The sequence below is a fragment of the Panthera tigris genome, chromosome B4 (genome assembly GCF_018350195.1).
Source record: "Panthera tigris isolate Pti1 chromosome B4, P.tigris_Pti1_mat1.1, whole genome shotgun sequence".
Taxonomy (NCBI): domain Eukaryota; kingdom Metazoa; phylum Chordata; class Mammalia; order Carnivora; family Felidae; genus Panthera; species Panthera tigris.
The window spans coordinates 41049472-41075337 of record NC_056666.1 but is presented as its reverse complement, the minus strand read 5'-3'; the positions used below and the strand labels follow the sequence as shown (position 1 = coordinate 41075337).

General features: G+C 47.7%; 1 protein-coding gene and 1 non-coding gene across 2 annotated transcripts in view; both read left to right on the top strand.

Annotated features, from left to right (window-relative positions):
• Nucleotides 1–1101: 1101 nt before the first annotated feature.
• CHD4 (chromodomain helicase DNA binding protein 4) overlaps nt 1102–25866 on the top strand; it is a 30128-nt gene continuing 5363 nt past the window's right edge. Inside the window, 38 exon segments of the mRNA XM_042991657.1 lie at nt 1102–1220; nt 2090–2267; nt 5932–6053; nt 6293–6487; nt 6702–6820; nt 6946–7187; nt 7437–7564; nt 7811–7946; nt 8099–8277; nt 8468–8707; nt 9229–9346; nt 9349–9431; nt 9554–9759; nt 10133–10264; nt 10345–10441; nt 11295–11486; nt 12178–12378; nt 12544–12681; nt 12958–13079; nt 13174–13347; nt 13699–13840; nt 13926–14057; nt 14173–14290; nt 16579–16703; nt 16987–17224; nt 17388–17563; nt 20996–21176; nt 21261–21347; nt 21437–21525; nt 21652–21785; nt 22127–22271; nt 22386–22551; nt 22809–22906; nt 23016–23145; nt 24414–24485; nt 24794–24931; nt 25161–25269; nt 25376–25508. Of these exon segments, the coding sequence (XP_042847591.1) occupies nt 2168–2267; nt 5932–6053; nt 6293–6487; nt 6702–6820; nt 6946–7187; nt 7437–7564; nt 7811–7946; nt 8099–8277; nt 8468–8707; nt 9229–9346; nt 9349–9431; nt 9554–9759; nt 10133–10264; nt 10345–10441; nt 11295–11486; nt 12178–12378; nt 12544–12681; nt 12958–13079; nt 13174–13347; nt 13699–13840; nt 13926–14057; nt 14173–14290; nt 16579–16703; nt 16987–17224; nt 17388–17563; nt 20996–21176; nt 21261–21347; nt 21437–21525; nt 21652–21785; nt 22127–22271; nt 22386–22551; nt 22809–22906; nt 23016–23145; nt 24414–24485; nt 24794–24931; nt 25161–25269; nt 25376–25508 (5337 nt within the window). The 5' untranslated portion in view covers nt 1102–1220; nt 2090–2167.
• On the top strand, nt 22584–22723 carry LOC122240678. The gene has a single exon (XR_006220450.1).

The following is a 25866-nucleotide window of genomic DNA, read 5'->3' as shown; positions in this document are numbered from 1 at the left end:
GGTATGACTATGAATATTATGGGATGCCTGGCTGGAAAGGTATAGGGGTGGTGGCTGGAGATGAAGCATTATGGGATGTGAGGCTGGGTTGTGCTAGGAGTATTATAGTACGTCTGGTGGACCACAGGCTCCTTGACATTATTATGGGATATCAGGGTGTGGGGTAGGGGAGTAAAATTATGGGATATCTTTCCAGTGTTAGAGGAAAGGAGATTAGATGACCATCTCTGTAGGGTGCTGATCATTATGGGATATGTCTTTGACAGGGAGAAGTGGTTATCATGAGCTGTGGAGTTAGAATGAAATGTGTGAAGGCTGAGGGTGCTGGTGTGAGGATCTAGACCCTAGCCTGAGCTGCCCTCAGCCCCTGCAGGCTAGGGGGTTGGTTATTATGGGATGCCAGTATAGAAAGTAGGAAACTGATTATTACGGGATGTGTGTGGGAGGAGGCCGAAGTGTCCGTTGTTGTAATGTGGTGGGGGGGGGTGCGTTTCTGACTATTATGGGATATCAAACTGGGGGTGGATGAAGAGTGGTTATTATGGGATGTCTGTGGGGGATGGGGATGAATATTATGGGATGTGAGGCTGAAGTGCTGGGAGGGGTGCTTATTATGGGATGGCCATGAGAAGGAGAGGTGACGAATTATTATGGGATGTCAGCATTAGGGCCAAGAGTGAAGAAGTTGGCAAAGGGTGGCTATTATGGGATGTCTGAGGTGGGGAAAGGGTTAGTTGCAAAAGGTCTGCAATATTATGAGATGTCAACAGCCTTGGCATATAGGTGTATGGAGTGCGTGTGTGTGGGGGGGTGGTGTGTGTGTGTGTGTGTGTATGTGTGTGTGTGTGTGTGTGGGGGGGGGGTGTCCGTGTGTATTATGGGATGGCCAGGAGGTGGGTGGTTGCCCGGGTGACACGCGCGCGCGCGCTCGAAGGGGGCGTGGCCAGTGGTTGCCTGAGCGACGAGGGGGCGGGGGTTGCCCGGGAGACCTAAGGAGGAGGGTGGCGGTAGTGGAGGGGGGGTTAGAGTTGGTTGAGGTTATTATGGGCTGTCCGTGGGGGGGCGGGGCCTGTGCGGTGGGATTTCCCGGCCGGTGTTTCGGGCCCTTTAAGAGGCGACGCCGGAGCCGGAGCCATTTTCCCCCCTTCGGCCGCGGCGAGGAGGAGCCGGAGCGGGAGTGACACCGGGCCGGACCCAGCGCGACCTGCGGCGGCTCCGGGGTGAGGAGAGCGCGGGGTTCCCAAAGAGACGCCCCTCTCAGCCCGACCAGCCCCCAGGCTCATCCCTCCACCCACCCCTTCCTCAGACGTCCGGGACTCGCGGACCGCCCCCTGCTTGGAGGAGCTGACCCTTCCTTTCCTTGGCCTGCAGGGCGCCCTGCCCCCCCCTCCCCCGCCCTAAGCCGGCCGGAGTCTTGCTCCCCTCGACTTCCACCTCGGGCTTGGTCTCCCACAATGCCCGGCGCCCGCCCCCTCGCCCTTTGCTCACTTGCCCCCCGGGACACGTGGCCCGGCCCCCTGCCTGGTGGGCGCTCCCTCGGCCCCCACGTCCCTACCTCCAGCCCCCTGGAGCCCTGAGCCTCCACGCCCCCTCGGCCCCGCGGCTCCTCTGGAGAACCTGAGTTTGTCCCAGAGGACAGCCTTTGGAGAGCTGCCCTGTCTGGGGACTGGCCCCTCCCCAGGCGCAGGGAGGCGCCCCCCCACCCCCAAGTGACCTTGTGTCCCCGAGCGCCTCGCTGCCTGCCGCCTCCCCCGGCCCCCCCCGCGCCGCGGCCACTCGGACACCCCCTCCCCCCGTCACACCCTGCTCGGTCCAGCCCGGTTTCTCCCCTCCCCAAGCCTGCACCAGCCTGCCCTCGGGGGCGTCGCTCCCGTTCATCTGGGGGGGCTCCAGTTGGGGAGCCGGCTTCCGGGCTGCCCTCGAGGAGTGTGGAACTAAGTTCAGCCTGAGTGGTTCGGGTGCCCTGCTAGGGTGGCTGGGGTGGGGGGGCCGCTGGTGGTGGTGGGCGGAAAGAGCGGGTGGGTGTGGGGGAGGGGGACAGTGCGCGTCACTGACTGTTCTCTCTTTCTTCCCCCCCTCCCCCGCACAGTGACTCGGGCCAGTGTAGAGGGCCCCAGGCCGCAGGCAGGAGCAGCTGGGCCAATTCCCTGGCCGGGAGCGGAAGGGGATGGCGTCGGGCCTGGGCTCCCCGTCCCCCTGCTCCGCGGGCAGCGAGGAGGAGGATATGGATGCACTTTTGAACAACAGCCTGCCCCCACCCCACCCAGGTAACATCTTCCCCAAGGGCCCAGGGCAGGAAGGAGGCATTTGGGCCCTCCCTAGCGACTCTGGTGAGGCAGGGTTGAGTTTCTCTCTCTCTCTCTCTCTCACTCTCTCTCTCTCTCTCTCTGTGCAGAGTCTGAGGTGGAGGGCATCCGAAGGGAGTGGTTCCCTTCTGCGGAGCTCTTGTGGGAGGGGGTGGAAGCCATGTGCCTCCTGGGCTCTGGGACCAAGATGCAAGCTTGCTGCACTGTCTGGTCTTCAGGAATGCTATGCAGGTCCCCGTTGAGGGAGCTCTCTGGGCTGGCAGACCTTACCTTGTGTGGGTCCTTGGAGAAATGCAGGTGGCTGGGACCGCGGGGGGCGGGGGGGTGGGGTGGGTGGGGGTGAGTGTTGAGGATTGCTTGCTGGAGACCAGCCGGGCATCTGTGTTAGCAGGATCTTGTGGTTGCTGCTGTGGAAAGGAGAGAGGGAGTGCTGGTTACTCTCTATCTGATTATTTTTAGCTTCTGATCAGTTACCGGTTTTCTGTGCTGTCTCAACTGTGTGAAGTTTGAATTGCGCTCCTCAGCTGGGTTGTAGAGCGCTTTTAGCCTGCAGGTTGCTGGAATGTTTCGAGTGGGGAAATGATGGGGGCTAGGGGTAGGATGTCACAGCCTGAAGGTTATACTAGGGAGCAACCCCTTTCTCTGGCAAGTGGAAATAATCCAGACTTTTTTTTTCTTAGAGGCTTCTACCTCTGCGCAGGTAGCCTGGGGTTTGGGCTGGTGGCCTGAAGTGTTTGTGTAGGTGTGTTGGGGGTTGTTCTGTCTGTGTTTGGGGGTGGCTCCTTGGACTGGCCAAACTCGTATGGTTATAACCATCCTGCCTGATTGGAGTAGCCCTTGTCTGTTCTCAAATGGTGATTGATGTCATGCATCTAAGTGGATGTCTCTCTCTCGCCTGTCTTTCCTTTTTCAGAGCCCTTAGCTAAGTCACCTATTTGTTTCCTTGACCTTTTTTTTTTTCCAGGTGTTTGTTTTTTTGTTTTTTTTTTGACATGCCATTTCTTTATTCTCTCTGTTTATATTTACTTATTTTTTTTAAGTTCCGGAGCTTGCTGGTTCTGTTTTTGTTTCCCATCAAACATTTTTCACTTCTGCCTTCTTCTTAGCTCCAGCAGCAAGTTGAGGTGTTCTGGGAAAGATGTTTCTACATTGGGCATTTTCTAAGTGGAAAGTCTTCATTTGAAACTGGGGTCTCTTTGGAGAGGGGCAGTCGTGTTACTGAGTCTTCAGCTGTTGGGATGAGAAACTTAGGCTTGAGTCTCATCATCCTTGTGTAGGGCAAGGTGGCAAATTTCTGTGCTGTTGCCCGAGGTGGGGGTGGGGTGGTGGTATTAGTAACCTGATCTGATCCTTTCTGTGAGGGGCGAGAGAAGTAGACTAGTGCTATCTAGCCAATATTGGTTCCACATCTTGGCTTCCCATTGGGGCCTTGGTCTGGGGCTGCCCCCCCATGTTGATTGGGAGCTGTGCAGGCTCCCAGGGTGAACTCTGCCCCAAGCTGTAGCATGACCCAGTTTTTCCACTTGCCACACCCCATTCCTGCCCCTTTCCCAAATCTTCTTTTATGTCTCAGCCACTTTGCCGCTTGTCATGTCAGCACATTATCTGCCTGAGAAGTTTGGGGGTCTTATGTGGATGGGTGTCCCCTTCACTTGCTTGGGCTTGTCCTTGTGCCCAGCTCCAGCTTTTATGGAAGGGAGGAGGACGAGGAACCGAAAGATGTAACTGATTAGTGAGGGGGACGACATGGGGATTGCTGGGGAGCAGCCTTAAGAAAATGGTTCTTTCTGGTAAGATCCAGGCTGGTGTTCCTTTCCCAAGGGAATGGGAGGGGCTTTCTTGTGCCTGGCCTGATCCTGGGCTGAGTGGGGGGAGGCTGATGGTGCTTTGTCAAGCTTAATGTCTCATGTTCCCTAGTATCTGCCTTGCTCAAGAAGGGCGGAGTCAGAAGCATATTAGGGCTAGTTCTGGGGGTCAGGAGCGAAGAGCATGTGTAGGATTGAAGGAAGCATATTATTGTCCAGCACTGTCCAGGTGCTGCTCCTTTTTTCTTGGTGTAGACATCACTCCCATATGATGGATAGGTGGCTCCTTCTAATCCGTGAGAGGTGGTTTAGGATCTATTGCTTGGACTCTTGGGGAAGGTAGGTGGTGAGGAGGAAACTGAGTTTCAGAGACTTCTGGTGGGTTCCCATTCCTCAACGTAAATCTTTTGGATATCAGAAATTTGAGGTTTTATGTTCTGACCGCAGCTCTACTGAGCCTTTGTTAAATCTTAGTACTGATGATTGAAACAATTATTATGATTGAGGGAGTAATCTCGTCCCTCTTGTAGTATTACCTTCATGTCTGTCTTGGGTTTCTTTGCGTAGGACATTAGAGTGGCCTCTTGAGAACTGTGTCATCCCAGAATAGGTGTTAGGAGAAGTGGCATGTGGACTTGGGGCCAGGTAGTAATTTGGGAAGTCTTTGTGAGGGTAGTCTTTCCCCGGCTACCTCTATCAACCCCACCCCCCTCCCCTGCTACTTCCTGTCTGTCCTATGTTGGCAGCTGGGTGCCCTGGGCTGGCTTCTGCGGTCAGGAGCCATTTTCCCTCTCTTCAGTGGGTGAGGCACTCCCTCCTTCTCTCCACTCCCTTCTCCACTCCCCCCCCTCCCAGGGCGGGGGTGGCTTAGGAAGAAGGAGAGAGAGGAGGGAGGAGGGAGCTGGTGTGAATGTGTGTTAGTTACAAAGGAAGCTGCCTCCTGGCCTTCTCCTCCCCCTCTGTGCCCCTTCCCACCTATCCCTGCCCAGGAGCTCTCAGTATTACCCCAGGCTTTGTGTGTGCTCCCAGCCAGGGGAGGAGGTGGAGCCAGATGGGAGGAGGATGGAGGGGGGGGCGGGGTGTGTGTGTGTGTGTGTGTGTGTGTGTGTGTGTGTGTGTAGGGGATGGTGACAGCTGGGCTGATTTGGGCCCCTGGGGAGAAGAGGCTACTGACCCAGGAGAAGCTGGGAGGAACAGTGGAGCTGGAGATGGGGAAAGGAAATTATGTTTGAGAGTGGGTGTGATATTGGGCTGGCAACTGAACCTGGGGCTTGGTGGGGGGTGGGGTGGAGTTGGTGGTTTTGAGCAGTGATGACCCAAAGTGGGGAGTGAAGGGTGTGGTTTATGGGACCCCTGAACTGATACCATTCTGGGAATGTCGTGAAGGTGTATTCTCTTGTTTCAGCCTTCTGGGTAGGACCTTTCATTCTCACTCCCTGGTTTATAGAATACTTGGTGGCCAGTTACAGGAGAGCTAGACCTATTTCTTTTATTTGGTTAACTCTTAGCAGCTTAATTCAGCTGCACTGGTGAACATACAGAGGACTCCTATTAGGGATGAGGGAAAGGAGGCAGGGGTCTGGACAGCTGCCTGAGGTGGGCCTGCTCTGGCCTGGCAGGCCTATTTCGGGTATATACAGCTCTCTCTTTGTCTGTTTTTGTCCTGAGTATCAGCTTCCTTCTGTGGAGAGTATAGCAGTTCTCTTCAGTGGAATCTGGGACAAGAGGTGGGGGAATAAAGTCTAAAGCCTCTGGATTAGGCTCTAACCTTTTGCTATTGATCTATTCTCTACCTACCTTTCTCTGCCAACTATGTGTAGAAAATGAAGAGGACCCAGAAGAGGATTTGTCAGAAGCAGAGACTCCAAAGCTCAAGAAGAAGAAAAAGCCTAAGAAGCCTCGGGACCCTAAAATCCCTAAGAGCAAGCGCCAAAAAAAGGAGGTGAGTGGGTGACTGGATGTTTTGGGGAATAAGAGGAAGAACGGAGGAGCTCTGTGAAAGGTTGAGGCGTGGGGTGGGGGGCGTGGTGGCGTGGCATTTGTTTCTTCTGGAGTGGTGGGCCAGGTCCTGGGGATGAGCCTCAGGGCTGTCCTGAGGTCAGCATGTGTGTAGCATGTGTGTGTCTGTCTCCCTCTCCCTCTCCCCCTTCCCTGCTCCAGCGTATGCTCTTATGCCGGCAGCTGGGGGACAGCTCTGGGGAGGGGCCGGAGTTTGTGGAGGAGGAGGAAGAGGTGGCTCTGCGCTCAGACAGTGAGGGCAGCGACTATACCCCTGGCAAGAAGAAGAAGAAGAAGCTTGGACCTAAGAAAGAAAAGAAGAGCAAATCCAAGAGGAAGGAAGAGGAGGAGGAGGATGACGATGATGATGATTCAAAGGTGCCTGGATCTCTGTCCTCTTCCCTATGCTTGCTGTCAACTTCTGTCTTTTGTCTCCCAGATACTCCACTGCCCCTTAGAATGTTTTCTCTCCCTGTTTATAATGATTTTCTCTCCACTCTCCTCCCCTGGTCTTGCAATCTTTTGTTTCAACTCATTCCCTGAGCAGGGGTGGGCACTAGATGTCAGGTGTTTGACCTTGCTCTCTCTGCAGGAACCTAAATCGTCCGCTCAGCTCCTGGAAGACTGGGGCATGGAAGACATTGACCATGTGTTCTCAGAGGAGGATTATCGCACCCTCACCAACTACAAGGCCTTTAGCCAGTTTGTCCGGTAACAAGAGGGTTTTGGGGCTAGGGGAGGAGAGTGCTTCTGTAATCTCTTTTCACTTCTCTTTCTCTCTCTCTTTTATTCTTAAACTTTTCCCTCTTTGCTGTTCTTGTCCATCTTTCCACCAGACCCCTCATTGCTGCCAAAAACCCCAAGATTGCTGTCTCCAAGATGATGATGGTTTTGGGTGCAAAGTGGCGTGAGTTTAGCACCAACAACCCCTTCAAAGGCAGTTCTGGGGCATCAGTGGCAGCAGCAGCGGCAGCAGCAGTGGCTGTGGTGGAGAGCATGGTGACGGCCACTGAAGTTGCACCACCTCCTCCCCCTGTGGAGGTGCCTATCCGCAAGGCCAAGACCAAGGAGGGCAAAGGTGAAATGGGACCCAATGGGACTGATGTGGGTTTGGGATATAAGGACAGAGAAAACATGGAGATGCTCTTCTGTCAGCCTAAAGATAGAAGCGGGAGGGAGGAATGAATCTTGGATTTAGGAGGGACATTTGGGAAGCTGGACACGGGGAAACCAGCTCAGGTAGAGAACACTTTACTGTCTTCCCCTCTTTCTGCCCTTTGCTGTGCATTTGGATTGTATGATCTTACTTGCACTCTTCTGGTTTTAGGTCCCAATGCTCGGAGGAAGCCCAAGGGCAGCCCTCGTGTACCTGATGCCAAGAAGCCTAAACCCAAGAAAGTAGCTCCCCTGAAAATCAAGCTGGGAGGTTTTGGTTCTAAGCGTAAGAGATCCTCGGTGAGAGCCCAGCCTATCCCGTTGGTGAGGGTGCCAAATCTGATAGGATGTTACCTATGTCGGGATCTAGCCTTCACAGTAGGCATGTAAGCATGGGGAGAGTTGGCCCTAGAACAAGGTGACTAGGCTCCTTACATGATAGTCCTTGCTGGGATTCTAGCATCCCTAGTAAAAGAGGAATCCCTTCTCTAGCACTCCCCTTCCCTTGGCTTCAACCTCTAACCTTCTCCTTTTTTATTCTGTCAGAGTGAGGATGATGACTTAGATGTGGAATCTGACTTCGATGATGCCAGTATCAATAGCTATTCTGTTTCTGATGGTTCTACCAGCCGTAGTAGCCGCAGCCGCAAGAAACTCCGAACCACTAAAAAGAAGAAGAAAGGTGTGTTTCTTTTTTGTATCTGTGTGTGATGGGATGGGGTGGGGATGACTGGGGAAGAATCTCCCTAAGGAGATAGGAGTTGGTTTATTTTAGAGGGGGTGGGGGGAGGTAGTTTTTTTCTAATAACTGGGCTTTCCCTCTTCCTTGCCCAGGCGAGGAGGAGGTGACTGCTGTGGATGGTTATGAGACAGACCACCAGGACTATTGCGAGGTGTGCCAGCAAGGCGGTGAGATCATCCTGTGTGATACCTGTCCCCGAGCTTACCACATGGTCTGCCTGGATCCGGATATGGAGAAGGCTCCTGAGGGCAAGTGGAGCTGCCCACACTGCGTGAGTACCTGGCCATTGTGGCTTTTTGGAACCCTCAAGAGGAAGGGTGGGGTGATCAAAGATCTTTAGGGCTTGGGTGGTGTTGCTGCTGTGGACTTTGGGAAACATTCAAAAAAATGATGAGTGTGGTTCAGACTTGGGTGGGTGGGTGGGGGGGTGGTAATAATCTGACTCTGGACTTTTACTGCAGGAGAAGGAAGGCATCCAGTGGGAGGCTAAAGAGGACAATTCGGAGGGTGAGGAGATCCTGGAAGAGGTTGGAGGAGACCCTGAAGAGGAGGATGACCACCATATGGAATTCTGTCGTGTCTGTAAAGACGGTGGGGAGCTGCTCTGCTGTGACACTTGTCCTTCATCCTACCACATCCACTGTCTGAACCCCCCACTTCCAGAGATCCCTAATGGTGAATGGCTCTGTCCCCGTTGTACGGTGAGTTAACTGACCCCAGCCAGGGTGGGATGTTTGGATAGTGTAATCTAGCAGAAGGGTTTATCTCTTCTATACGTAGGCATCAGGAGGCTGAGGTGCAGGAGAGGTCATTGGAGAACTGTGTCTTTTAGCCCTGAGATAGGTATTTTCCTTTCTCATGCAGTCTGGGGATACTTTTGCCTGGGAAAATGTAGGACTAACTTTGAACAGAGGAGTTGATGCTCTGCCAGCTCTCTTAAGGAGAGTAGAGCAGTGTTCTTCCATCCTAGAGCATCCATTAGGTCTTGGTAGTTTAGAATGGTTTAATAGGGCCACTTAATTGCTTTTCAGTTGCTTCATAGAGAGGAGTTCTAGGCTCCAGAAGTGGAGAGAGGGAGTTCTATTATTCTTTACTGGAATGGTTCTTTTTAAAATGAGAAGTGTTATTTTAATAATTCTTTGATAATGTTGAGGCTGTGGGCTGTATCATTTCCTCCCCTTGGTAATGATTTGGTGTTGAATCAATCATCTTTTTCTCTCAGTGTCCAGCTCTTAAGGGCAAAGTTCAGAAGATTCTAATCTGGAAGTGGGGTCAGCCACCATCTCCCACACCAGTGCCTCGGCCTCCAGATGCTGATCCCAATACTCCCTCCCCTAAGCCCTGGAGGGGCGGCCAGAGCGGCAGTTCTTTGTGAAATGGCAAGGCATGTCTTACTGGCACTGCTCCTGGGTGTCTGAACTGCAGGTAAACCTGGGAAGGCTAGAGATCTGGGGGCCACAATGGAGAGGGTCATGAAAAACAGCCTTGTGGATGGAAGGAGTGAATGCCACTCCTCAGTGACTGAATCAACCCCTTTCTGTTTGCAGTTGGAGCTGCACTGTCAAGTGATGTTTCGAAACTACCAGCGGAAGAACGATATGGATGAACCACCGTCTGGGGACTTTGGTGGTGATGAAGAGAAGAGCCGAAAGCGCAAGAACAAAGACCCTAAATTTGCAGAGATGGAGGAACGTTTCTATCGCTATGGGATAAAACCTGAGTGGATGATGATCCACCGAATTCTTAACCACAGGTACCAGAGGAGCTGGGCCAGACTGGTGGCTGTCTTGGGCATGCTGGAAATAGGCAGCATGTCCACCGGGAGACTGCTGCCAAAGGAATTGAGGAAACAGATGTCACCAGTAACTTAAACTTGGAAGAGATGTATGCTCCATACATTATTATTAACTGACTGAATCCTGGTATTTGAACCATAGAAGACTAGATAGATGTAATTTTAGGTCCAGAGACTGGTATGGTAGAGACTCCATATATGTGGCATTTGGCCTTCCTAGAAGTCTGTTTGGAACATACATTACTGGCAGTATTTGAAAGCGAGGCTTACTTAGGAGAAGAGGAGCATGGCCTTCTGGTTCTGAGGACTTTTTTTCTCCTTGACCTTGCAGTGTGGATAAGAAGGGCCATGTCCATTACTTGATCAAGTGGCGGGACTTACCCTATGATCAGGCATCGTGGGAGAGTGAGGATGTGGAGATACAGGACTACGACCTGTTCAAGCAGAGCTATTGGAACCACAGGTGGGTGACTTTGGTGAGGTGTGGAGTTGGTTCTTACTGAGAAGGACCTTAGGCAGCCTTGTGTTGTCTGTCTTCTTTAGGGAGTTAATGAGGGGTGAGGAAGGACGACCAGGCAAGAAGCTCAAGAAGGTGAAGCTGAGGAAGTTGGAGAGGCCTCCTGAAACTCCAACAGTTGATGTGAGTTGGGGCAGAAGAGGGAGGGCACAATTTGTTGGGTTGGACGATATATCTTGTGTCCTCCAGTCTATCGATGGCACTCTGCCAGTAGGAACTTCAGAGCTAGAATGCTTCCCCACTTCTCCACATCTCTGTGAACGAGGGAAATGCTAGGATCATTTTCTCTTTGCATCATCAGAAAAATAAAAACATAGGACATATGCTTTCTACGATTGAGAAAGTGTTAAGAAACTTATCGGAACCTGGGTCTTCTGACCCTTAATTCAGGGTTCAGTTCCTGTGGTTTTATTTGTGTAATATAATATGAGGACTGTTAAGGTGAAAAAGATGACTCCAGGGGGAACATATGATTATTTACCTGGTGGCTCCTGTGTAGTAGAATTATTGTATTGCTAGGGAGGCTATGCTGTGTCTTTCGTGAGATTGTAAGACCAAGATCTCTGATCGCCTGATAGGTTAGTTGCCTTGCTTCCTGGAGGATACTAAATAAAACACAAAATTACAATAGCTATTAAGGATATTTTCTCCCTACATTTCTTTTCTTTTCTTTTTTTTTTTTTTAGTGTTTATTTTGAGAGAAGGGGGCAGGGAAGGGCAGAGGGGGGGAGACCGAGGATCCAAAGTGGGCTCTGTGCTGATAGAGAGCCTGATGTGGGGCTCGAACTCGCAAACTGTGATCATGACCCAAGCTGAAGCTGGATGCTCAACCCACTGCACCAACCAGGTGCCCCTCCCCACAATTCTTTGTGGCTCTTGAGGATCTAGTGAGGATGTGTGAAGAGGAGGCAGCTTCTGTCTTACGGAAGGAAGGGAGTTCCTGGCCAGCTCTTCACTTTTTCCTTTCATTCTTCAGCCAACAGTGAAGTATGAGCGACAGCCAGAGTACCTGGATGCTACAGGTGGAACCCTGCACCCCTATCAGATGGAGGGCTTGAACTGGTTGCGCTTCTCCTGGGCTCAGGGCACCGACACCATCTTGGCTGATGAGATGGGCCTTGGGAAGACTGTCCAAACAGCAGTCTTCCTCTATTCTCTCTACAAGGAGGTACGAAAGTTGGGGCTGTGAGGTTTTTGTGTATGGGTATTTCGTGTTCGTGGTCTTTTCACACAATGAGGAGAAAGAAAAAAGGAAGAAAAAAATTGGTCCCAGACCTTGAAGAACACTGTGGGATGACATGAAGATAGACGCTTTTTTTTTTTAAGTTTGTTTATTTAAGAGACAGACAGCACGAGTGGGGAGGGACAGAGAGGGAGAGAGAGAATCTCAAGTAGGATCCACACTGCAGCTCAGAGCCTGATGTCGGGCTTGAATTCACAAAACGGAGATCATGACCTGAGCTGAAACCAAGAGTCAGATGCTTAACCAACTGAGCCACCCAAGTGCCTCTAAGACAGACATGTGTACATAGAGACAGACTGAGTGGATGGAACCTTGGGTAGAATCAGTGGTGGATGCATAGAGCCTCAGTCCTTGGGGGGAGAATACCTGTTGAGATGAGCAGAGTTGTGGGTGGAATTAGCATGAAAAGACTTCTAGGAAGAAATTGGGTTTTAAACTCCCTGTAAAGGCGAGTGTGACTTTGTGGGAAGGAGTAGGCAGGGCGTTGAAAAGTTGAGGATAGGAGCAGCAGCACACGTGCCAGCCCTCAGCTGGTCCTAGTGTAGAGGTGGGCGCTGGGCCAGCATTGTGTTGGGGCCCTCAGTCCTTATTCTGCCACTTCTCTTCTTTCTCCAAGGGTCATTCCAAAGGCCCCTTCCTAGTGAGTGCCCCTCTTTCTACCATCATCAACTGGGAGCGGGAGTTTGAAATGTGGGCTCCAGATATGTATGTGGTGACGTATGTGGGTGACAAAGACAGCCGTGCTATCATCCGAGAGAATGAGTTCTCTTTTGAAGACAACGCCATTCGTGGTGGCAAGAAAGCCTCTCGCATGAAGGTATCTCACTGGGAGGGAGACCACCTTAGAGAGTTGTTGCTGTGGGCTTAGTCTGCTTAGAGTGGGGTGAGGCCGAAGGATAACAGTTGGGGGGAGGGAAAGTCCCTTGGGTTTGCCTGCACTGGAGGAGTTGAACATTAGTGACCGGGTCACCTGCTTGTGCAGAAAGAGGCATCTGTGAAATTCCATGTGCTGCTGACGTCTTATGAGTTGATCACCATTGACATGGCTATCTTGGGTTCCATTGATTGGGCATGCCTCATTGTGGATGAAGCGCATCGGCTCAAGAACAATCAGTCAAAGGTGAGAAGGAAGTGGGGAGGGAGGTTATGGCCTCCAGTTTTAGTTTTTTAGTGCCACCTACTCATTAAGGGGAGTGTTAGGAGGAGAGGAACTGGTCAAATGGCTTCTGCACTCCTTCCTTACTTGTGATACTCCTTGGTGGTCAGACCTTAAAAGGGAGATGGAAATGGAGGGGAGATGGCAGCTTAACCATTGGGCAGCAAAATAGCTTAGTTTGGAAAGGTATACTGGAGCCCTCTTTTCACTGAATTTTATCTTCTCCATCTGCTTCTCCAGTTCTTCCGGGTCTTAAATGGTTACTCACTTCAACACAAACTGTTGCTGACTGGGACTCCATTACAAAACAATCTAGAAGAGTTGTTTCATCTCCTCAACTTTCTCACCCCAGAGAGGTTCCAGTAAGTGTGTGTTTATCTGTAATCAGCTGATAATTCTGCTTCTAATTCTTCCTGTTGCCCATTTCCTATATGACTGTCTTTTCTTTTTCTGAAGCAATTTGGAAGGCTTTTTGGAGGAGTTTGCAGACATTGCCAAGGAAGACCAGATTAAAAAACTGCACGATATGCTGGGCCCTCACATGTTGCGGCGGCTCAAAGCTGACGTGTTCAAAAATATGCCATCCAAGACAGAACTGATTGTGCGTGTGGAGCTGAGCCCCATGCAGAAGTAAGTCAGAAGGGACAGAAGCACTGACTCCATTTTGTGGATAGACATCTACTAGTTTGCCAAGTGTTTCTTATTCCTCCCTGCATTCTGCTTCAAGGCATCTGGTGACAGGAACAAGCAAAGTCTACAGAAACCTAATTGTTTCTAGTCATAGTTCTTACTAAGTACTTTATTTAACATGATGGTGTTTGTGCTGTTGGTGTTGGTGGTGCTTGTTAGGTTTCCTTAGTCCTGAAGCAAGATATGTTGGAAGGAAGATCTCAGACCTTGGGACTGTCTTGGGAGTTGTATAAAGGTTATAAGTCCTATGAAGGCTCTTGAATCTGACTTCTCTTTGTCTTGCCCATGTAGGAAATACTACAAGTACATCCTCACTCGAAATTTTGAAGCACTCAATGCTCGAGGGGGTGGCAACCAGGTCTCTCTGCTGAATGTGGTGATGGATCTTAAGAAGTGCTGCAACCACCCATATCTTTTCCCTGTGGCTGCGATGGTATGTTGTGCCTCCTCTCGTTCTTCACTGGGTTGGAATTGCTCCATTTTGTTCAGCGTTCTTTTCTTTTTGCTTCTTTCTTCAGGAAGCCCCTAAAATGCCTAATGGCATGTATGATGGCAGTGCTCTAATCCGAGCATCTGGAAAATTATTGCTGCTACAGAAGATGCTTAAGAACCTTAAGGAGGGTGGGCACCGTGTACTCATCTTCTCTCAGGTATTGTGTGGGAGGAGCTGGGAGCTTTGAGAGGGAGCAGTAGACAACCCTCAGTGACGTGAGGAAAGCAATTACCATCTGACTCCCCTTTAATTAAACTCTGCTCCTTTTCCAGATGACCAAGATGCTGGACTTGTTGGAGGATTTCTTGGAACATGAAGGTTATAAGTATGAACGTATTGATGGTGGGATAACTGGGAACATGCGACAAGAGGCCATTGACCGCTTCAATGGTAAGAGGAAAGGAGTACCTTCAATCCAGGAATTCTCATTGACTCATGTCTTTGGATGGATTACTTGTTCTTGTGTATCTGCTTTTCTGTGTGGTTCTTTTGAGTTTTTGTCAATTGATATGGAAGAATTAAAGCTTTTGAATGCCTTGATTGGAAGAATGTGTTGAACTATTCCTAGCAGATTTTTTTTATTTTGTTGGAGTCTTCGTTCTTTCTGCTGGAAGAAGAGCGTTGTATTTAATTAACCCTTTTCATTGTATCTTGAGGCCCACAGAGGGAGCAGGACTTAACCCAAGCTCAATTAGCAATTTCGTGGCAGACTTGTCTCCGTAGCCACCCCTCCCCCCTCCTCATTTTTTTTATATTGTTTATTTTTTTAAAAGGTTATTTATTTTAGTAATCTCTACACCCACCATGGGGCTCAAACTCATGACCACGAGATCAAGAGTTGTACGCTCTTTCTGACTGAGCCAGCCAGGCGCCCCCTCATTTTTTATTTTAAAATAATTTTGGACTTAAAAGTCGGAAGAAAATAATACAGAGTTCACATATATCTTTGCTCAACTTCTCTTAACGATAACAACTTATATAACCACAGTACAACTGTCAAAAGCAGGAAATTATGAGTGATGTCATACTACTAACTAAGCTGTAGACCTTAATTGAATGTCACCAGTTTTCCTCCTAATGTCCTTTTCCTGTTTCAGGATCCAGTATTAGATCCCACATTGCATTTGGTTGTTGTGTCTTTTTCTGTCTGACATATTTCTTCATTCTTACCTTTGTTGTGCCGCTGATACTTAAAAAAAAAATTTTCTTTTAACGTTTATTCATTTTTGAGAGACAGGGACAAGAGTGTGAGACGGGGAGGGGCAGAGAGAGAGGGAGACACTGAATCCAAAGCAGGCTTCATGCTCTGAGCTGTCAGCAAAGGGTCTGACATGGAGCTCGAACTCACAAACCAGGAGATCATGACCTGAGTGAAGTTGGCTGCTTAACCCACTGAGCCACCCAGGCACCCCTACTGTTGATACTTTTTATGATTGCTGGTTATTTATTGTGTAGAATGTCTGTGAGTTTGGGTTTGTCTGATGTTTTCTCATGAGTAGATTGAGGTTTTTAGACTTTCTGGACAAGAATACCATAGAAGCAATGCCGTGTTCTTTTTCCCCCCCCCATTTATTTTAAAGAACTTTTTTTTAAATGTTCATTTATTTTGAGAGAGAGTGTGCACGCTTGCACACGCACATGGAGGGGAGGTGCAGAGAGAGAGAGAGGAGAGAATCCCAAGCAGGCTCTGTGCTGCCAGTGCAGAGCCTTTTGCAGGGCTCGGTCTCACAGACTATGAGATCATGACCTGAGCTGAAATCAAAAGTTGGACGCTTAACTGAACCACCCAGGTGCCCCTCCATGTTTTTTAAACTTATTTATGTTGAGAGTGAGAGCGAGGAAGAGAAAATGAGTGGGGGAGGGGCAGCGAGAGAGAGGGTGAGAGAGGATCCCAAGCGGGCTCTGCACCATCAATGCAGAGTTGGATGTGGGGCTTGAACTCACGAATCATGAGACCATGACCTGAGCTGCAACCAAGTGTTGGTTGCTTAACCGACTGAGCCACTACGGTGCCCCACAGTGTTCTTTTTGGTATATCATGTCAGGGGGAGGACATGATGTTGATAATGTCTCATTACTGGTAATGTTAACCTTGATCCTTCAGTTCAGGTGATACCTGCTTAGTTTCTCCACTGTAAAGCTACTCTTTTTCACATTGTAATTGATAAATATCTTTTTTTTTTAGTTGAAGTATATTTGACACAGTGTTAACATTAGTGTCAGGTGTGCAGGGTAGTGATTGGGTAACTCTAAAAGTTACACTCTGCTCACCACAAGTGTAGTTACCATCTGTCATACAACACTATTACAGTATCACTGACCATATTCTCTATGCTGTGCCTTTCACCCCCACGATTTATCTGTTACATAACTGGATGAAAGAGGTATTTGAGACTATGGTCATGCACTGTTTCTCCTCAGACTTTTACTACTCTGATGTTTGCCTGATGAGGTTTTGTATTTCTGACATTCTTTCTACATTTATTAATTGGAATTCAGGAGACACTTTTTTTTTTTTTTTTTTTTTTAAGATTTTTTAAATTATTTTTTAAGTAATCTCTACACCCAACTTTGGGATCGAACTCCCAACCCTGAGATCAAGAGTCAAATGCTCTACTGACTAAGCCAGCCAGGTGCCCCTCAGGAGACCCTTCTAATGGTTTTTGTTCCTTCCTTAGCACCGGGTGCTCAACAGTTCTGCTTCTTGCTTTCTACTCGAGCTGGGGGCCTTGGAATCAATCTGGCCACTGCTGACACAGTTATTATTTATGACTCTGACTGGAACCCCCATAATGACATCCAGGTGAGCAGAGGTAGTGGCCTTCATATACAGTAACCTACTGGTAATGCAGTGTTCTCTGTGAGGGCTCCACCATCTGGAATTAGTTGTTTCAGGGGAAAACAGTAGATTCTTTTTGTGTCTTTTACCTTATTGTGAACCAGAGAGTTTGGGTTAGCCAAGGTCTTAATTTGGGGGTAACATGAGAGAAGGTGGGGTCTGGGGGGGAAGTTTGTGTGAAGGCAAATGCAGAAGCAGGAAAATAGGATTATTTCAGTTTCTGACTTTGCATTGTGCCCACCTTCAGGCTTTTAGTAGAGCTCACCGTATTGGGCAGAATAAGAAGGTGATGATATATCGGTTTGTGACCCGTGCGTCAGTGGAGGAGCGCATCACGCAGGTGGCAAAGAAGAAGATGATGCTGACGCATCTAGTGGTTCGGCCTGGGCTGGGCTCCAAGACTGGATCCATGTCCAAACAGGAGCTTGATGACATCCTCAAGTTTGGCACTGAAGAACTATTTAAGGATGAAGCCACAGATGGAGGTGAGCTAGTCAGGAACTTGTTTTGGTGTGGGGCTTGGCCTCTCTAAAGGGTATATTTGATACTTAGGGTCCTGAGACTTGGACCTAGGGTCCTGTGGGACTTGCTTTTTCACTGCAGCTGCTGAATCTGACTTTGAGGGTATGGACCCCTGATTCTTTGTAGGAGGAGACAACAAAGAGGGAGAAGATAGCAGTGTTATCCACTATGATGACAAGGCCATTGAACGACTTTTGGACCGTAACCAGGATGAGACAGAAGACACAGAATTGCAGGGCATGAATGAATATTTGAGTTCATTCAAAGTGGCCCAGTACGTGGTGCGGGAAGAAGAGATGGGGGTGAGTATGAGTCCAAGGCAATGCTGTGCTTGATGACTGGTCTGGAATTTGTTATTGCGACCAGGATGGTATTTGAGACAAGAGGAAAACATCTGTAGGTAAATCAGTACATTGAATTGATATACCTCTTTGAAAGTAAATATTATCACACATGGGCAGTCACATTCTCATTTTTGCCGTGGCTATCAGGAAACTCATAGCCAAATTTCACACTCAAAACATTTATATATATATTAGCTCTTCCTTATCACAATCTCATTTTATCTTCTGTAGTTTATTGATCCTACAAATAAACTTTTGATTTCTATCTCAAATCTCTTGGGAGAAAAGGCAGGAGATGAGATACATATCTGGGCAGCCTATTTCCCTGTACTTCTTTTTTTTAAATATTTTTATCTTGGAGAGCAAGCGCTTGCACGTGTGTGCAATGAGTGAGTGGAGGAAGAGCAAAGAGAGAGAAGGGGACAGAGGATCTAAATCGGGCTCTGGGCTGACAGCAGAGATCCTGATGTGGGGCTCCAACTCACAAACTGTGAGATCATGACCTGAGCCGAAGTCAGTTGCTTAACCAACTGAGCCTCCCAGGTGCCCCTATTTCCCTGTACTTTTTATAGCAATAGAACTGTTTTCCCTTTTTCTTCTCTTCCCTTCCTTTTTTACCAAAAACAAAACAAAAAAAACTCTAAAACTGATGAATGTGTGGCTTCTTTAATAATTTTCTCCTCCATGGGGCGCCTGGGTGGCTCAGTCGGTTAAGCGTCCGACTTCAGCTCAGGTCACGATCTCGCGGTCCGTGAGTTCAAGCCCCGCATCAGGCTCTGGGCTGATGGCTCAGAGCCTGGAGCCTGCTTCTGATTCTGTGTCTTCCTCTCTCTCTGCCCCTCCCCCGTTCATGCTCTGTCTCTCTCTCTGTCCCAAAAATAAATAAACATTAAAAAAAAAAAAAAAATTAAAAAAAAAATTTTTTTTCTCCCCCAAAAGTAGAGTATAAAATGAAAAAAACAAATAGACATTTTCTTCTGGTCCTCTTTAGACCATTCAACTCAGAGTTCTTTGAATTGGCTTAGCTTTCTGGCAGTCTTTGCCATCTTTTCCCAGCTTTCCAACTCAAAACCATCCCCCCCTTATTGCTGTGTTTTTCTGATATATACCTGTTCTCTTTGTTTTCTTCTGGAGATGATGCTGCTAGACTCTGTTGGAACCGTGACTGAGAAGTCTGACATAGGTGTATGGGCTGTAGTATTCAGTCAAAACTGCCCTCCTGTAAGGTGCTTTGTGTTTCTGTTGGGGCAGTGACTGCATGGAGGGGTGATTGGCTTGGGGCAGCACATGCTGAATGGTTGGGAAGGGAGGGTGGTCCTCCCATTGATAACCTCTGCTGTTGACTACTCAGGTATACAAATGGCCCTCTCATTAGCAGCTGTGGCTGCCATCTACCTTATAAGATTTTTTAAATTGTATTTTTTGAATAAATAGTAATTCACATTCAAAATTCAGAAGATACCAAGATATCTCTTTCCCATCTAGTTCCCTCCCTGGGGATAACTGAAGTTTTCAGTTTTTTGTATATTTTCCTAAAGGTATTTTATGTGCATACAAATTACATTCATACATATGTATACATGCATGTGCCTATATATACATACATACACATAAACACTTTTTTCCCTTTTCATTTTATTATTTTTTTTTCCCTTTTCATTTTAGACACAAAAGTAGTTGTCATATATGATGTTCTGTACCTTGCTTTTTGTCCATTTGAATAATCTTGGAGATTTAGTCCAAATAAATTACATAAAGAGCTCCTCCTCCTTTTAAAAAAATTGTTTTTAAGATTATATATTTTTAACTAATCTCTATACCTAGTGTGGGGCTCATACTTTATAACCCTGAGATCAAGAGTCATGTGCCGTACCAGTTGAGCCAACCAGGCCTCCCCTTCGCCCTTTTTTTTGCTGCATAATATATCTTTGTTTGGAAGTACCGTTATTTATTTACTTAAATATTTATTTATTTAGGGAGAGCATAAACAAGCAAGCGGGGGAGGGGCAGAGAGAGAGAGAGAGAGAGAGAGAGAGAGAGAGAATATCCCAAGCAGGCTCTGTGCTCTTAGCATCAGAGCCTGACGTGGGTCTGGATCCCATGAACCATAAGATCATGACCAGAGCTGAAATCGAGAATTGGACACTTAATCCACTCAGCCACCCAGGCGCCCCCATGATTTATTTTTTAAGATTGAGGTAAAATTGACAGCATTAATGTTTAGTTTCTGTTGTACAACAAATTGATTTGATATTTATGTATTTTGTGAAATGATCACCTGGTAAGTCTAGTTAACATCTGTTACCATGCATAGTTGTGCATTTTTTTTCTTGTGATGAGAACTTTTAAGATCTATTCTCAGCAACTTTCAAATATGCAATACGGTGTTATTAACTGTAATCACCATGCTGTGTGTTATATTCACAGGACTTATTTATTTTATAACTGGAGGTTCGTACCTTTTGACCCTCTTCATCCATTTTGCCCACTCCCCACCCCCAGGAATTGATTCAGTTAGTTCCATATTGATAGACATTTAGGGTGTTTCTAATATGCTGTTAGTAGTGGTTTAGTTCTAATGTAAGGGATTTGGAATCAGTTACTGGTCTTGAAGTGTCTGAAAAAAAGATTTTTGGAGGAACGTAAACATTACTAGAACATAAGAGAGTATGTATGTATAATTTGGTTTTGTTTTTTGCACACAGTTGGCAAATTTTTATGAAATTATGAAGAACAGAAGAGCTTATGGTCCTTCTACTTTATCTCTTATGAAGATTTTTTGTAGTATTTTAGAAGCCCTTTTTTTAAAAAAAATTTTTTTTTTTAACGTTTATTTATTTTTGAGGCAGAGAGAGACAGAGCATGAACGAGGGAGGGTCAGAAAGAGGGAGACACAGAATCTGAAACAGGCTCCAGGCTCTGAGCTGTCAGCACAGAGCCCGACGCTGGGCTTGAACTCACGGTCTGCGAGATCATGACCTGAGCCGAAGTCGGCCACTTAACCGACTGAGCCACCCAGGCACCCCCAGAAGCCCTTCTATTCTCCCTTCCTATCTAATCTCTTTTTCGTATATTTTGCTGTCTCCCAACTGTGTAGGTCTCAGTAAAAAGTGTTAGAAGAAAGCATACGGTCTCTTCATGCTTCTCTTGTGATAACATCATCTCACGTTTTTCTTTAGTTATGTTGACTGCTAATCTCTATGTAATTATGAGGAGCCATGTCCTGTCAATTAAATTTCTCTTTAAGTTCTTAGGTCCAGCCAGGCACACTAAGTATTTCAGAGTCCAGTCCTGAAAAGGAGCTAGCACAGTGGGAATTGTGTGAGGACCAGGGGTAGCTGGTGGTGCTGACTTCAGCACCCCTGAGTCCTGGCCCTCCCTCTGTCCCAGGAGGAAGAGGAGGTAGAACGAGAAATCATAAAACAGGAAGAAAGTGTGGATCCTGACTACTGGGAGAAATTGCTGCGGCACCATTATGAGCAGCAGCAAGAAGATCTAGCCCGAAATCTGGGCAAAGGAAAAAGAATCCGTAAACAGGTCAACTACAATGATGGCTCCCAGGAGGACCGAGGTGTGTGTGGCCGGCCCCGCCCCCCACCCATGGGCCGTTCCACTAGAGCAGTGGGCCCCGCTCATCTGCCCTCTCTCCCTCCAGATTGGCAGGACGACCAGTCCGACAACCAGTCCGATTATTCAGTGGCCTCAGAGGAAGGTGATGAAGACTTTGATGAACGCTCAGAAGGTGAGGGCTATGCCTTTCTGCTGACTTTTAAATGTTACTTTGTTTAATACCTCTGTCAGTGTCGCTCATGCCTCCTTTTCTTTTTGCAGCTCCCCGCAGGCCCAGTCGCAAGGGCCTGCGGAATGATAAAGATAAGCCATTGCCTCCTCTGTTGGCCCGTGTTGGTGGGAATATTGAAGTAAGTGCTGTTTGATTCTAAGGAGGGGTGATGGGTGAGTGCTTGATATTTGGTCTTTGATGGAGTAAGACCTGCTCCCTCTCACGTAGGCCTGCTCCCTCTCACGTAGGCTCCTTCTTCTTCTAGGTACTTGGCTTTAACGCTCGTCAGCGAAAAGCCTTTCTTAATGCAATTATGCGATATGGGATGCCACCTCAGGATGCTTTTACCACCCAGTGGCTTGTGAGAGATCTGCGAGGCAAATCAGAGAAAGAGTTCAAGTAAGTTGAGAGCTGGAGTGACTGTACAGAGCAAGAGTTTTTAATCTCTGGTCATTCCACACTACTCGTCCAGGCTGTGCAGGGAAATTGTCCGTGTTCTCTGTTGAAGTTGATGGGTGAAGCTGTTAGTAATAGGGCTCTTTGTGTTTCTAGCTTCCCTAGAAGAGAACCTGGGGCGTGGTGTGGGATCTGGAGAACCATCCTTCAATGCGATTGTGGGCTTTATCTCAAGATGGAGCCAGAGTTGTTGTTGCCTGAGTTAATGCCTAAGTGGTGGGAAAGATCTCATCTAGGAGTTGGCCTGATAGCTGCTTAACTCATTTTTCACTTCCTTACTACAGGGCTTATGTGTCTCTTTTTATGCGACATTTATGTGAGCCGGGGGCAGATGGGGCTGAGACCTTTGCTGATGGTGTCCCCCGAGAAGGCCTGTCTCGCCAGCATGTCCTTACTAGAATTGGTGTCATGTCCTTGATTCGAAAGAAGGTGAGCCCTGAGCCTCTTTTCATTGTTCAGAGTTTGTAGGGGAAACTGGAGGGCCAATAGGAAAGGAGCCTAGAGCTGGAATTGAGTCTTCACTATCTTGTCTTATTGCTCCAGGTTCAGGAGTTTGAACATGTCAATGGGCGCTGGAGCATGCCTGAACTTGCTGAAGTAGAGGAGAACAAGAAAATGTCCCAGCCAGGGTCACCTTCCCCAAAGACTCCCACACCCTCCACTCCAGGGGACACACAACCCAATACCCCTGCACCTGCCCCACCTGCTGGTAAGTGTGCTTGTACTCTCTTTTTCTGTCTTTTGTCCTTGCCTATGCTTTGTCTGCTCCCTTGTGCTCAGCTCTAACAGGGGAGTCTGGCAGGACACAGAGCAATCTCCCTCTCAGTTTAGGAGAGCCGTCCTAAGAATAGGGCTGGCTCTTAAAGGCACGAGAGGACAACTTAAGATGAGACAAACTGAGCGGGTGTGACCTTCTCGCTGGTCTAGGACCTTCCTCCTAATTAAGTGTCTTCTGTTGGTCTGCAGAGGATGGGATAAAAATAGAAGAGAATAGCCTCAAAGAAGAAGAGAGTGCAGAAGGAGAAAAGGAGGTTAAATCTGCAGCCCCAGAGGCCACTGTCGAGGTAAGAGATGGGGGTGACTGGATGCCATACCAAAGGTAAATGGATAAGCCCGTTCATCCTTTTCGATCGTTGGCCTGTTTGCTTCAACTTACGTCTTTTTCCTTTGAAGTGTACACAACCCCCTGCCCCTGCCTCAGAGGATGAAAAAGTCCTTGTTGAACCTCCCGAGGGAGAGGAGAAAGTGGAAAAGGCAGAGGTGAAGGAGAGAACAGAGGAACCGATGGAGACAGAGCCCAAAGGTATCCACATTTTCAAGTACTACATTGTGCAGATCCCTATGAAGCTCTTGGACTTTTAACTGGGCTATGGGGTGTCAGGAAGAAGTGAAACCCTGAATAATCCTGCACCCTTGAATTTAAATTGAGGGTTTTTTCCCCTTAAGATGTCTTTTATGATGTTAATCATGGAGATTTAGGATTAAGACTTTTCCAGGGCACGTGGGTGGCTCGATTAGATTAGTTAAGCGTCAGACTTCAGCTCAGGTCATGATCTCAGGGTTTGTGAGTTCAAGCCCCAAGTCAGGCTCCTTGCTGACAGTGCAGAGCCTGCTTGGGATTCTCTCTCTTTGCCCCTTCCCCATTTGCATGTGCTCTCACTCCCCTGTCTCTTTCTCAAAGTAGATAAATAAACTTAAGAAGAAAAAAAAAAAAAAGACTGTTCCATTTGGCTATGGTGAGGAACAGAGAACATTTTTATTTTTTTATTTTGTTTTTTAAGTTAATATGTAAGTTTAAAGCAAGCATGAGCAGGGTAGGGGCAGAGAGAATCCCAAGCAGGCTCTGTGCTGTCGGTGCAGAGCCCCACTTGGGGCTAGATCTTGTGAGATCATGACCTGAGCTGAAACCAAGAGTCAGATGCTCAACTGACTGAGCTACCCAGGAGCCCCCTTCTTTTTTAAGTCAATTAATTAATTATTATTTATTTATTTTTGTTTTGTTAAAAAAATTTTTTTAATATTTATTTAAAAAAATTTTATGTTTTATTTTTTTTGAGAGCGAGTGCAAGTGGGGGACGGGCAGAGAGAGAGGGAGACATCCAAAGCAGGCTCCAGGCTCTGAGCTGTCAGCACAGAGCCTGAGTGGGGCTCAAACCCACGAGCTGCTCGATCATGACCTGAATCGAAGTTGGACGCTCAACCGACTGAGCCACCCACGTGCCCCTTTATTTTTTAACGTTTATTTATTTTGAGAGAGAGAGTGCGCGCAAATGGGAGAAGGGCAGAGAGAGAGAATCCCAAGCAGGCTCTGTGCTATCAGTGCAGAGCCAGATTCAGGGCTCAGTCCAACAAATTGTGAGATCATGACCTGAGCCAAAATCCAGAGTTTGATACTTAATCCCTGAGTCACTCAGGTGCTCCAAAAGCTTTTATTTTTGAGTAATCTGTACATCCAACATGGGGCTCGAGTTCACAAGCTCGGGATCAAGAGTTGCATGCCTGTGACTGAGCCAGCCAAGCACCCCAAAACATTCTTCTTTATACACTCTCAATGCCATCTGTTCTCCCCAGGTGTTGCTGATGTGGAGAAGGTAGAGGAGAAGTCAGCAGTAGATCTGACTCCCATTGTGGTAGAGGACAAAGGTGGGTGTTTGGAGAAGCTGGTTATGATTAAAAAGGACTCTAAAACTAGATGCAAGGATTTTATCTTTGGGATAGCCCCTGGCCTCTTCCCATCCACGCCCATATAGCTATTTTATCCCAAGCTAAAAGACTCCATCTGTCCCTACATATGATTGTCATGGGCCGGTGGCATCTTTTTCTGGGTTTGAGAAACAGTGTGGAGAAAGGGTGGAGGTGGCTGGATACTTGCAGCATATAATGCTGTGGGTAAAGGCCAAGGTGCTATGCTTTTGTATGGCGCTGATATTTTTCTTCTGCATATCCTGTAGAAGAGAAGAAAGAAGAAGAAGAGAAAAAAGAGGTGATGCTTCAGAATGGAGAGACCCCCAAGGACCTGAATGACGAGAAGCAGAAAAAAAATATTAAACAGCGATTTATGTTCAACATCGCAGATGGTGGTTTTACTGGTATGACAATGAGGGACCATCTGGGGTTAGAAGCATCTAAAGTGAAATTAGGGTTCCTGTACAAAGACTTCATTAGATGAGGGACTGTCAAGCTGATTCTGTGTTAAAAAGCCACAGGCATGGCATACTACTAAGATGGCATCTGTGGGGGCAGAGATAAAGAGTTTTTTGAATTCTTAAAGACATTTGTGTCTCTTTTTCTCCCCAACTTTCCCCAAATTCTCTTCAGAGTTGCACTCCCTTTGGCAGAATGAGGAGCGGGCAGCCACAGTCACCAAGAAGACTTACGAGATCTGGCATCGGCGACATGACTACTGGCTGCTGGCTGGCATCATAAAGTATCCTTTGCCTGAGTCTGGGCTGAGGTTCTTGGTGAAGGTTTCTGAAGATCCCATGTTTGAGGTTCTTTTCTTGTTTTGTTTTTCCTGAACAATTTTCCAATAGCCATGGCTATGCCCGGTGGCAGGACATCCAGAATGACCCACGCTATGCCATCCTCAATGAACCTTTCAAGGGTGAAATGAATCGTGGCAATTTCTTAGAGATCAAGAATAAGTTTCTAGCCCGAAGGTTCAAGGTGAGCAGGATGGGGAGGAATGAAATGTTGAAGTGACAGCTTTTATTTTTATTTTATTTTATTTTATTATTTATTTATTTTGGGGAGAGGAGGAGGGGCAAAGAGAGGGAGAGAGAATCCCAAATAGGCTCTGCACTCTCAGAGACCAGACGTGGGGCTTGATCTCACAAACTGAGATCATGACCTGAGCTGAAATCAAGAGTTGAATGCTTAACCAGCTGAACCACCCAGGTGCCCTGAAATGACAGCCTTTACAGTGCAGAAGGGACTACAAAGGAGGTAGTCTATTCATGCAGCCATGCTGTTTATTGTGTTTTCCTGTGTATGTTACTTAACTTTTTATATTGTGAAAGGCTTT